A 13,477-nucleotide genomic window follows, 5' to 3' on the forward strand; every position below is an offset into this window, starting at 1 on the left:
AATTATCTGTTATTGTCATGAAGCTATGAAGTGGTGCCCCGCTACCCTTTCCTTTATTACTGCATTTATACATGGTAAAAAAAAAAACATATTTTGGATTATACATAAACAAGTTAATTTTCATGTCATGTTGAACGATTTAACAATATCGAGCTTTTAAATAACTTCTAATCAAGGGTTTCGATTCAGTTTCTAGAATTGTATCTGCTGTGAATAGATGTATTTAACCTGAACATTTTTGAAAACAAAAATCCGGTTTAATAAATAAGCTAAAGATTTTTAAGTACAAGAAATAGAACCGAGATATGAGCGGACCATCAGATTAATTATAGGGGTAATATTGCCCTCTGCTGGTAGAAATGTGAATGGTAGATTTTTTTTTCTAGGACAGTGGGATTTGCCGCATAATGGGCGTTACAAAAACCAACGTAGATTTGCGGTCTTAGAAGTGTTTTAAAGCAATAAAAATATGTTATAATGTAATATTACTGTTCAGTTAATTTTCAATTACTACTTGCTAAATTAACAGGACGTAACACATCGAGAAACTAAGCTTGAATTCAATGCAGTTTGAAATAATTCTTTAAAATGTCAACGTGTGAGTGCATATCTTATGCATGTTATATACGAATGCTCAAAGAAGACCACACACACCTGCAGTGAAATAGCAATGCTTTATTTTACATTACACAGTGCATAAGTTCAGCACGTTTGTGTACGTTGTCCTTATACTGGCAAAGCTGCACAGGACTGCAGTGGAGACAAGGCTAGACTGTAAGGGCTATGGGGACACAAACAGCAAATATTTCACAAGATTTAAATTGAAACCAAAGTATGAATATGTGAGGTGTTGACACCAGTGCAAAGAACAATCATCTTCAAGCGTTATATTCCAGATCATCCCCAGTATCCTACACCAGAAGTCAAGAAGGTGCCGATATTAAATAAGAACTGCTGTTCGGAGTTTATTTCATTAAATAAATGAAATTGACCATACATACTGTTATACTCAGAGAGTAGCTATAATATTGACTAAAACTGAAATTAGGCCTATAATACAGACCCTAAAAGACTGAGAATTACTGTTGTATGAAAAATATAACTGCACAGTTGGAAAGCAACTAAACAGTCAGTTTGACATTCAAAGTACAGCAGACGTGTTCTCTGAAGGACAGCAGAATGGAAACCTTTCCATGATGAAGATGTTTCAGCATTAATAGTTATAGTATTGTATATGGTACTTCAAATAAACGCTTTATTTTTTTTACTTTAAAACGTAGGACTTACATGGAGAAGCCAGTGACAGGAAAACGAAGCTGTAAAAACAGGCTGTGGAATAAGCATAGCCGTGATTATCGCACAGCTGTGAGTAACACTGTGCTCATGACCATTCAAGCACGCTTAATGTATCCTGGAAGACTTTCTACTGTGTTATAATGGGGAATGCTAAAAAGCTGGCGGTATTAATAATGACAAAAACGATCTTGGTCTTGCTTTAATTGTATTGAATTCACCCTGAAGGCATTTAATCAGATCAGGGTTTGTGGCTCTTTTTTACTCGCTGTGGCATTTCCAAGTCATTCACTGCAAAACAAAATATTTCCTCCACACTTGGGGAGCAATGTATTGACTTTTTGTGGGACGGTATTTTCTTTTTATTTTCATTCAGTATTTAAACGTACAATGTATTGATACAATTAATGCTATATAATCATGAAAGGAATAAAGAAAAAAACATTAAAATATGAAATAGGGAAAAAAACTAAAGGATCATTTTCACAACTGTAAACGGCAACTGGTTCATTCATGTACATTGCTTGGGCAAGAAAAAAAACTGAATAATTTTAAAATATTTTAGACACACAGCTAGAACGCTGGCTCCAAACGTAAGTGGAGACCTATGCAAGAAGAGAACCAGGGTCTACTTGGTGTTCTACGTGAAACGCAGGAGCTGTCAGAGCAAACAGAAACCCTTCCACGCAGTTAAACCAGTAGAAAAAGGCGAAGTGGCTGTGATCCTAGACCCTCTGAGAGCTATTTGGTCTCTGACTCATTTGGACTACTGTTGGAGCCAGTTCTGGAAAAGGCTTTCGTGAAACAGTATCTGGCATGTGTTATAATACTGTGCAGAACCAGTACATATAACAGCAAGAAGGTGCAAGGGGCAGAATTTATTAAGTTCATCTCTCGTAGTATTTTCACACAGATTCTTCTTCATTTAAGGATTACCTTCCTGTTTCACAATTTGTGACATGTGTTTGTTTGGCATTTCATGGGTATTGATGGAACACCTACATACCTCCTAATTTAAAATACTATCTTCAGAAACATGGCTGTGTTTTTTCTTGAAAGCATAGCTTGGCTCAGGGATGGTTTCAACAAACAAAACTCAGTCAGGTGGTACATATTTGCATCGAACCATTCTTAAACATTAAGTACTGAAAAAAAAAAAAAACTGCGAACTGGGCTAGTAAGGCAGTGCTCGGCACTGGCCCTCACAGCGTAGTTCATGCTCTGATACGCCCTGGTGACAGCACTCCATAAAGGATCAGATGTCAGGATCATATCTAATTCCTTGGCACTTCTCCAGCATCTCAGAGCTACAAAAAACCAAAAAAAAAAGCGACCTAAAGCTTAGGCTTAGCTGGGGCTCTGATGGCTTATCTACGCTCACTGTGAGCTAACTCTAACCCTAACCCTCCCTACACGTGACCGGGCCCGGCGGGCTCTGGGGCTCCCCGTATAGCGTGACAGGTCTTTGTTAGGCATGTGTGTCAGAGAGCCGGAAGCTGACGATGGCTGATGGGGCATCACATAAGCAGCTGAGAAGACAACGGCAAGGTAGGTCACAACCTAAGAGTAGGCTACACAGGCTGGATACATACAACCACTTGGGCCCCTGCTCTCAAATCCTGTCCTGCTGCTCTAGAAGCAAGCAAAGCAAAATGGCTCGAGAAACCCCATCTGAGGTAGCAACTTTCGTCACACGAAACAGCACCCCACCCCTCCCACCCCTGGAACTGAAGACTATGCATCGAACCTGGAGCCGTGCGGGTGCCCCAAACCCCTCCGTTCAAGCCCGACTCTCACTTGGGAACAGCTCCGTGGACATTAAGCATGCAGGCATGGCATTTACTGGCTTTGCAGTTGCATGGCAGTATAGGCGTGAGTAGACATGGAGCCTTCTGGTCGGGTCCGTGATACCGGGGCCTGCCAGCAGGGGGCCTCGGCCTGCCGCAATCCCGCCTGCGCCCGTCACTTGTACCTGGAGCGCACCTGCAAGAGCGCAGGTGTCTGCTCCATGATGCGCACCAGCAGCCGGTCGATGTAGTCCTCCAGGTCGCGCACCTGCATCTTCATCTTCTTCAGCTCCACTTCGCGCTTGTCCAGCAGCGCCCCCTGCTTCTCCAGCTCCGCTTTCTGCTTCTCCAGCTCCGCCTCCTTCTGCAGCAGTAGAGCGACCAGCTCGCTGTGTGTCAGGTGCTGATACTGGGCAGGGCTGTCGGGCTGGACGGGGGGGGAGGGGGGGGCAGCATGTGAAGGTACAGCAAGCATGTCACGTGTGTCAGTCTTTGATTTAGCCTTTTTATTAGCCCGCCTTTCTAACAAACATTAGTGCAGCATTCAGAATATCTCACTGATGAGAACTTAATTCCTTTGTGAGGAACCAGTATATATGCATATGAAGATGCATTTGGACACTGAATGGAGAGCAGGCCTACAGGGACACACACCATCTATACTGAGTACTGATGTCATTGGGTCCCCCCAGATTTAATTAGCCAGTTGATGGTTTATGTCCGGCATTCCTGACTTCTCAAAGCAAAGCTTCTAACACCCAAAAGCATACAACCGATCCCCATTCATGTATCTATTCTTACACAGATTTACCACAAGCTGAAAAACAAAACCATTCTCAAACTGGAGATCTTTAGTATACTGGTTCTATGGTTCATCGGTATTTTCAGGTTGTTAAGAGTGATGACATGTTAAGTATGATGACAGTCGTGCGTTAAACTAAAACTATATGATTATAACTATATAAGTAAAACTACAGCTGCCTTGAGCCACAGAAACAATAATAGAGACAAAGTGAATAGCTGATTATATTGAGATTACAGACGCTCCACAGGTTACGATGAGGTTGTGCTCCAATAAACCAAAATATCGTAAGAGGAAAATGTATTTTAATACAGTACACCTAAGCTAACGACCATCGTTGCCCATCTTAGCCTACCTTAACCATTCATACAATGCTTACATCTGCCAACAGCTGGGCAACATCATTAACACAAAGCCTGTTTCATAATGAAGTGCTGAATATCTCATATAGTTTACTGAATAATCATTCCCATCGTAACACAGACCCGGGAAGCGTCTGTATCCCGTTTTCCTGGCAATGTGCCAGCCTACCTTGCTCCGGTCAGCTTCCGTCTCACTCTGTGAGGCGGCCCACCTGGGATGGATGGTCGATCTTAGCTTCTCCAAGCCGCTCACTAAGACCGAACGACCCTCTGTCTTTTTCTCCCCCTGCTGCACTGTTGCAGTTAGGGGTTTCACTGGATGGGGGCTGTAGAGAGATAATCAGGTGGGGTGGGGGGTAAAACTCACTGAGGGATTTAGATAGGGCTGCGTGAACCACAGACATATACCCAGACAATTCATTTTTTACGAATCAGCTTCTTTCCACATCATTTTCCACTGAAAATCATTACAGCTCAACATGGGATTCCACGTCATTTATGTAGCCGCAACAAAGAAGAAAAAACCTCTGTATCCCAGGAGACAGCATTTGTCTCAAAGCACATTTAAAAGCCACACTTAAAGGGTATTTACAGGATAGGGTAACCATTAAATAAGGATGTTTGGAAAAAAACTGCATTTTTCCTTCAAACAAGAAAATTTTGTTTCTTCAGTTAAATCTTAAAAACATATTATTGCTTGTCCCAAATTAACATTATTCACAAGGAAATATGAAATACTTTTACAAAAAAAAGTTAGAGGTTTGTTTAGTTATAAATCCATATTAGTATGACTAATATTACATATTACCAAGAAGCCCACTGGTAGCTGTTCCTCCATATTTGAGTTCCCCTAAACATTTATCACACATACTTAAATGCTTGGCACCGTGCCAACCTGACACAGGTAAAATTCTACGTTCCAGCCGAGTTATGATCAGGAAGTAACTCAGGGATAGGCTGTCTGTCAGCAGAGCTAGAGCGGTCTTCAGGAGGAGAAGCTCCTCTTGGGATAGGAGATATGCTCCAAACACTCCGAAAATGTTACCGGAGGTGTTAACAGGTGCCCCAAGCATCTCCAGCGACCCCAAAAGGCTCAATGGGAAACAGGGAACGTGTTAGCAAAGGTCTCCTGCCTGCTAATCGGACTGGGCATCCCGTCACCCAAAAGCAGCTTCTCACGGCGGCCCTAAGGAGACGCGTCTGTGACCCAGGAAGCAGAGCATGGATACAACCACCAACATCAAGGTCCACTAGGGAGATGGTGGTGTGTGAAGGTGGGAGAGGGGAACCATTTGAGGGGAGGCAGGTCTGCGTGTGGTGGTATGGCAGGCCACCTCCAGGAGCTCTCCAATGCAGGCAAAATCTCACCCTTCATGTACGTGCCGGTAATGAGGTTCAAATACCTTGTAGAAAAATGACAGTGTCTAAGAGTGGGATGCCAATCTCTTTACCCAGCAGTGACATTTAAAAAACATCAGAAAAAAAGCCTAAATTCCTGACCTAAAATGACTAATTGAGAGTTTGTTCTTATCACGGCGTGTAGTTAGAGTATGGAATAGTCTTCCTGCTAGTGTAGCGCAAGCTAAAACCCTGGGCTCCTTTAAATCAGAGCTAGATAAGATTTTAACAACTCTGAGCTATTAGTTAAGTTCTCCCCAAATGAGCTTGATGGGCCGAATGGCCTCCTCTCGTTTGTAAATTTATTACGTTCTTATCAGGAGAATGACAACTAGAAGGATGTCAGACTGTATAACGCATTTTGCTTATTACTTAAAAACATGACTGCTGGCCTGTAGACGTTTGCTAGCTCACTTTAACCTTGTTGCTGATGCAGTTGTCATGGCCCCCAGGTTCTGTCTGTCCTTCATTATCATCTCACATCTCTCTCCATAACCTTGCACCCTCATTCCTTTCCAGTAGCTTCCACACAATTCCTCCATTTTGTTTGCTGGGTAACGGAAAGTGGAACACTGGCTATATGTCACAGTTTGAGCCTCTCATGGGTATTAACAGTGCAATTATGTAAAAAAAAAGAGTTCTGAAACTATGGGGGCAGATTCTACCATGATTTACCATTCCAAGAAACTATGGATACCTTGCTGTCGTCCAATTCGGCTCCTTTAAATAAGTGTAACCACTGTAATTTCTCAAGATGGTTTGGAGACAGGATCATACCCAGTCATTAGCAGCATGAGAAGCTCAGACCGACCAAAGTGGAGATTTATGCCATTTTACATCAGACACCAGCTTCTTGAAAAATGCAGGTCGCGCTGCTATGAACATTGTTCTAAAATAAGTGAACAACAGTATTCCTCTATTCATCAGTTCACCTTCATTCCGCACCACCATCAGAAAAACAGTTCACAATATCAGTCCTATCAGCACCTGCAAAGGTCCTTTTAAAACATTTTTATAACAGTTTGAAAGATCAATCTATATTTATTGTTATCTGAAATAGAGAGATATTCAGGTTTAGTTTCAGGTTCCTAGTAGATTTATATTTATTTCTATAGGTTTATATGTATTTTGATATGTTTGGTTCCCCACAACAACAGTATTGTGCATCGTAGCAGTGGATGGCCGCTTTGGATGGATGGAAACGGGACGAGATTGCAGGAAGAAACTGCTGAATCACTGCAGAGAGTAGAATGTAGAACCACTGGATCAGAGCACAATGTAATGTTAGGGACACAACTAGTACAACAGGAAACCTAACAGACTAGAAACAACTGACAATTACACGAGGAACGGGCAAACCGTTCAACAAGATCCCAGGCATGGATCAGGAACCAAGGATTAACTATGGAGACAATAATGATCAGCCTTGATCTGAGGAAAGGTGCTTCAAGACTAAGCGTGAAGCAGAGCTCTGCATGCAGTCTAAACAGAATTCCAATGAGGCCTGATTAGTGGGCATCTCATATTCATATCAACGGGAGTTTGCTCTTCATTGCAACTCGAGGTTGCCCTCTTGTGGCCAGGGAGAAAAAAAATATTTTTCACTTAAATTCAGACATTGCTTGCACGTCTTTCACTGACAGACTGAAGAAAAACAAAATCTGTATTTTAAAATTTACAAAAAATACAGAACAATGTGTGTGCTTGCGTGAGGCGTACCCAAGCACTGTAATTCTATTAGCATTGCTAGCATTGCTGCTAAACGCCCTTTATACCACCTGATAATTGCCACATATACTGCAACAAAATAAAACACCTTTTTAAGTATCATAATGATGCAATGTAATCTGTGTACTTCATTCTTCCTTCATTCAATTGACTTTTTAATTTAATTTCAGAGTCAGTTCTTGTTAACAAATAAAAAATGAAGGGAAACAACATAAACTTAAGAATTCGCTAGAAAGCCAAGGCTTGATAAACCACTCATACTAATAAACCTGCTATAATTATTGCAAGTGAATCTTAGGGTTAGTGAAATAACTCATTTATATAAATATGCAATCGGTTGTTATATTATTATGGTAGAAACTGCTCTACGTAGGTTTAATTAGGGTTATATTAAGGTTATAGGCTTATTTAATTGCTGTTGAGTGTTTTACACTAAATACCATAGCTGGAAATACAGTATATTCATTCAGCTCTGCAGCCTGCCATGCTGTTTAAGGTCATTTGTTAGTGAAGTGTTTAAAAACATTTTATTCAAGCCAATAAGATTAACGCTTTACTTCCAGTGAGGGCCCCTCCTCCCCCTCTGTACAGTGATATCCCCTGCAGCTGTAATACACTGATATTACTATAGCATAACATGAGGTGTACAGGTAAAATGAGTGGGATGGGCCCGCCACCAATGAGGGAGTGTTGGACTGTCTTCTAAGCTAGATGTTTGTCTCACCTGCTCTCATGACGGGACAGGATGCTGGAGGCCGGCTGTGTCTCCTCGGGCAAAACCGTGTGCGCTGCACCAATCAGTGGTAGGACAGTGGAGAAGGGGGCGGCGACCTTGGCGGTCCCTTCTGATGGCCTCACAGTCATGAGGGGCAAGATGGGAGAGGGGAAAAGGGCAGGCTGGGAATTAGTTTTAGCTACTGGGGAGGAGGTACAGGAAGCCTGGTGGGTACGGGCATGCAGAAGATCTCCAGAAGGAAAGTCATCTTTGAGGTTTCTACAGTCGGGGGCTAATTTGGCGTGAAGGTCTTTAAAGCTATTCTCCTTTGTGGTCTCTGAAAGAGGCTGCTCCATTGGAGTACATTCTTCATGGTCGTGTTTTGACTGGTCTTGGGAGACAGTTGAGGCAAGACTCAACGTAACAGGTGAAGAACACTCGTCTCTCTGCTGCTCGAGAGGCGACTGTAAAGGAACCTTCCTTCCAAGGGCTTCATTTCCATCCCTTGCAGCAGTCATCATCTGGCTTCTGAGACAATGCTCATCAGGATATGACCCTCTGGCATGTAATTCCTTGCTTTGCAATGTATCCTTATCTTCTATCACAGGGTGACTGCTGAACAGACTGGGTGGTGCATGGATCTCTTCTCCTTTCCATATCACAGTGGCTTTGGAGGGTCTGTTTGAAATTTGGAGCTCATTAGTAGAATCATCCGTTGTTCCAGATGAAGGCTCTTCTGGAGGAGGTATAGCCGTAGCATTCAAAGGCACCATCTCATTGCAAGTGTCCTTTCTTGAGGAGTTTTCAAATTCCTCATTTGTTGTTGCCTCAGAGAACCCATGTTCACTGGCAGTATTAAGGTTAACTACAAAGAAATCAGAGTTCACAGGAGCTGGCGGATTTGTTTCAGAGCAATCAAAGATTAAAGTGTTAGCAACATTTAAATTATTTCCAAAAACGTCTTTAGCATTTCCTTTAAAAGTGTTATTATAATGCATAATTGGCGAAGTTGATTCATTGAGGTTCATGTCAGTGTGCTGAAAGTCAAGCACCGAACATTGAAGTTTGTTATCTGGATTGACTTCAGCTCTTGAGGTCAGGCTGGGTGCTCTTTCGAAGCTTGATTCCTTTTCAGTTGCCCTTGTCAAATTGCATGCCGGCTGGAATTTATCCGCGGGAGGTAACACAAGGTTATTTGTGAGTTTCATAGGTTTTACAGAAACAGACAAATCTGGCTCCACAACAGATATTTCTGCAGCATTTCTGTAAATTTCTGATCTAAATTCAAGAGAAATGCTTTCAAGAGCACTAGATTCTGCAAAAGAACTTGAAGGTTTGGAGTAACTTTCAGTACTGATGGTCCCAGGAACACTGGCCACTATATTTTGGTAATTATTGTTAACTTCCTTTGTTTTGGGAACACCTTCAAGATCTGTAGTGGGATCTTGTAAGGCCAGGCAAAGTGAGTTGGTCATTGTATTGGTTCTTGGATAAACAGTGGCAATTTTAGAAGTTTTCTTGCAAGCAATATCTGTGATAACATCCAAGTCTTTAAAGCTAGCTTCTAAGAGTTTGTGAGATTGGATTCCGCCAACGTCATCTGATTTATTTGTTGCCATTTCAGTGACAAAATGGCTCAGTGTGTCACTCTGGAGTTCAGGTGTATTTATGGTAAGCTCTAAAGCTGAAATAGTTTTATCTTTCTTGGATTCTTCAGCAAAACCAGGACTACTAACACTTAAAGGTTTCTCAGATTCTCCCTCAAAGGCTTCAGACTTAAAGTTATTGAGATCATCCAAGTTACTTTCAGAAATACATTTGTCCTCTGATGAGGATTTCTTGTTTTCAGCTTTACTTCCAGTTGTCTCCAGACTACTGTTGTGGTGTCCAGTGGACCCTCTAGTGCTGTTGTTCGGTAAATTCGAAGGGGATGGACTACTTCTTGCATCTCCCTCTGTGAATAATTCTGTATCTGATGTGGGCTGCTGGGAAGGAGAGGTCATCATTCTCCCATAATCCGCCCCCTTCTGGTGCAGCATGGATGCTACATCTGTCTGGAACAACAAGCGTGCCTCTTTTTTCACTGCCAGCTCCTCAGCTCGGTCCAACCAGCTGTCTGGTCGCACCTCTTTGACGGGCCTGCGTGGGGGCAGCGGTGGAGCTTTCCCATCAGGCTCAAGGTCCGCAGACGTCTCCTCCTTAATGCAACATGTTGGTCTGCTTCGAGGGAGACTATTTGTTCTGTGAGGGGACAACGCTTTGGATGGCGAATGAGGGGTTGGGTCTTTCTGTGACCTCAGCCTGCTGGCAGCAAAGGCCTCAAATGAGTCGTCCCACTCTGCAGACATGGAGCGCGTGGCAGGCAAGCTGGGGGACAAGTTTGCTGCTAAACCAGGAGATCTTGGGAGAAGTTCAGGTAGGGATTGCTGTCTGCAGACACCTATGGGACGGTCCCTCTTGGAGGCAATATTTTCCTGCAGGGCTTGAGTGTTATTGTTGGAAGGACAGGTACTAGACCAGTTGGGGGGAGGTGCAGAAGGCCAGAGGGGAGAATTGGGGGGGCAGGGAGCAGGCGATACACTTTTAAGAGCCTGGTCAGCTATAAGCTCCTCAAAGAAAGGGTTATACTGTAGACGGGTAAAGAAGGGGTTTGAAGGAGATATTGGAGGGGTAGCTGGTGAAGGGGTGAAAGGGTTAGCATGGCGGGGGCTGCCCAGGGCAGTTGGGCTGGGGGCAAGAGCAGGACTAGGACTGGAGGAAAGGTGATTGGGGGAGTGAGGTGAGAGGTGAAAGGGTGCATCTGTGTTGGTTTCTACCTTAGGAGACACTTCCGGGCTGTGGAGGGAAGGCACAAATAGTCCTCTTAGTTAGTTCAGAGCCACGGACAAGCAACCAGCTTAGAGAAGGTCTGCAGTAAGTAAGGGGCGACAACACGACGGCCCCAGGTAGACAGGTTAAATATGTCTCTCTGAAACAGAAAATATCAGTACGGCTTTGTTACTTAGCTTACTGATCACTGATGTGGTGCATCTCTGCTTTTCAGCTTTCTTTGTGCATTATTTTTTGAGTAGGCTGATTAATTTTTAAAGGATTCATTCCATATTGCGCGGTGGGTGTTGATAAGAAGCATACAAACTCTGAGTTTAGTATAACAGAAACATTTTATTAGCTGCATTTGTTGTGGTTCTAGATAGGTAAGCTCTAATCAATACTGAAATATTGAAGGAGTTCGCAGTAAAAGATACAAGTCTATTTAATATGTTTGTTTTGAGGTAAGTCACGCTGTTTTAGATTCAGGTTTACAGTAAGCAACAAGAGGTCATCTTCAATTTCAAGCATTTAGCTGTATTTAAAGTGAAAAAATGAAATGTTAAAACTGACACTGCAGTAAAGATTACGGAGCTAAAAGAAGGGACAGGCATGACAAAGCCATTCCAAGGCAAAGGATTCCAATCCCCAAAAATGTTTTCAAGCGACCAAAGAGATAAGTGACTTTTTTTCAGTCATATTTCATCAGTCTTCATTTTACGATCTAATAAGGGAGGCAAATGCTCCCAGGCAACACATATCTTTTAAACTTGAGTGAAATCATTTGCGCTTAGTTTAATGCTTCAAATTTAATATTTCCAGAAATGTCAAATTTGTTTAAACATGATCACAGTGATGAGGCCTGGTACTGTGAAATTAAGAGATGGTTTAAAACACCATGTGAGAAAGATGTCTGGATCTGAAAGCAGCATGCAGAGATGATTTCAATGCACCAAATTAGCAAAAACGAAAACCCAAAGCCTCTTAAAGTTAGCAGTTTTCTGCGTGATCCAGGTTTGTGTCTCCTAGGTATGAGTCCAGAACCATGCAAACATACCATTAACGATGCCTAGCTGGGTATTATTAAAAACAGTATATTCTCACAGATAAAACAGCCAGCTGAACTGAAGACAGAGACAAGATCAGGAAATAGATAAGAATGCAGAACCTAGCCTCAGAATCTCCATAGAATCTCACTGAAGATTTTTTTTAAATAGCACAGAAGGAGACACTCTTTCATGTTCCAATTTTAATTTAGTGTTTTTGTTAGTAGTAACCAAATATCCCGACACCTACGATCACTTACAAAGAAAAGCAGAACTCTAATGACCTGGGAACCAACCCCTAGATTACTACTGTGTTTGGAACAAAGGGACTGGAATCGGACCCACATGAAATATCTGACAACATAAACAATGAAAGTCTCCATTCCGCATGGAAAATATTCAAAACTTGCTGCAGTACAGCATAGTTCCCAAAATGATCGCAATAAAAATATTCCTGAATCAGGAAACATTAGTTTGTCCGACCCCATCTGCAGTACTGCTAAAATTCTGCTGTATGCGGAAGCTGGTACTGTTTAGGATGGAACTGTGTTATGTCCCAGAACACAGGGCACTTCCTCAACACCATCACTTACACCCTGCAGTCATTACCTATACAGTACATTAGGAGCCAAGCGCAATTATCCATGTATGTGGTTACCATACACAGGTATCTGACGTATTTTAGTTTAAACATAAAACTCAGTGGGTGATTAGAGTTCCCAGCATACTCCAGGGGCTTCCCAGCATGCACCGGGGGCTTCCCAGCATGCTCTGGGGGCTTCCCAGCATGCTGTCACAGGACATAGGGTTCGGTAAAACCACAAAAAGAATGCAAGTGAGCAATTATGGAATAAGAGATAATCAAGCCAGGCCCTAATGCTGAACAACCCCACAATCAAAGCACATGTTTTGAACCGCGATGCAGGCCTGTGAAAGAGCTCTGCCACAACACCCCCATCTACAAAATAAATAAATCATCAGATCCTTGTTCTTATTAAGAAAGGTGCACCATTTTAACGTATTCTGGCCAGTAGGTGCAGTCTTCTTTACACGGAAAACTTTGCGGATAATTTTACCTGGGAATGACTGCCTCATGGGCATTTGACTGGGAAAGTTTCTATCAGGAACGACTGGCTCACTTTCAGGATGTTGCCCTCTTAAGGGGAACACATAGATTCGGTGTTTAATCCACGCATGCATTGGTCCTGATCCAGGATGTCCCTTCTGATAGTGTCCTACTTACAGTTGGCATTAAAGGTAAATGTAGTAAACTGTCATTATTAGCAGCAATTAATAATTAAAAAATGAAGATACAGTTTATAACGCTAAAAATTGAAAAATAACTTTTGGCAAGCTAAATTTAATATCCATATTGTGTACTTAGTGTACTTACCTTACTAATTTAATATTAATACCCAGTCTATCCAGTCTGTTCCTAGCGTTGGTGTGTAAAGACCAATGTATCAATCACCTGTTTATCCATTTATCTGGTTTAACCTCAATATGAAGCCTCTATAATCCTATGATGTTTTACAGTA

At 42.3% G+C, this 13,477-nt stretch overlaps 1 protein-coding gene across 2 annotated transcripts in view; it reads right to left on the reverse strand.

Moving 5' to 3' along the window:
- Positions 1-660: 660 nt before the first annotated feature.
- The window catches only part of LOC125705046 (rab11 family-interacting protein 5-like), a 34,683-nt gene continuing 21,866 nt past the window's right edge, over positions 661-13,477 (reverse strand). Inside the window, exons 4-6 of one of the 2 annotated variants that reach the window (XM_048971363.1) lie at positions 8,095-10,920; positions 4,414-4,570; positions 661-3,507 (exon numbers count right to left, since the gene is read on the reverse strand). In XM_048971363.1, the coding sequence (XP_048827320.1) occupies positions 3,256-3,507; positions 4,414-4,570; positions 8,095-10,920 (3,235 nt within the window). In that variant the 3' untranslated portion in view covers positions 661-3,255. The remainder of the gene's footprint in view (positions 3,508-4,413; positions 4,571-8,094; positions 10,921-13,477) is intronic. The other variant, XM_048971364.1, reaches the window with a different exon arrangement.

Source organism: Brienomyrus brachyistius, chromosome 12, assembly GCF_023856365.1.
Source record: "Brienomyrus brachyistius isolate T26 chromosome 12, BBRACH_0.4, whole genome shotgun sequence".
In the NCBI taxonomy this organism is placed as follows: domain Eukaryota; kingdom Metazoa; phylum Chordata; class Actinopteri; order Osteoglossiformes; family Mormyridae; genus Brienomyrus; species Brienomyrus brachyistius.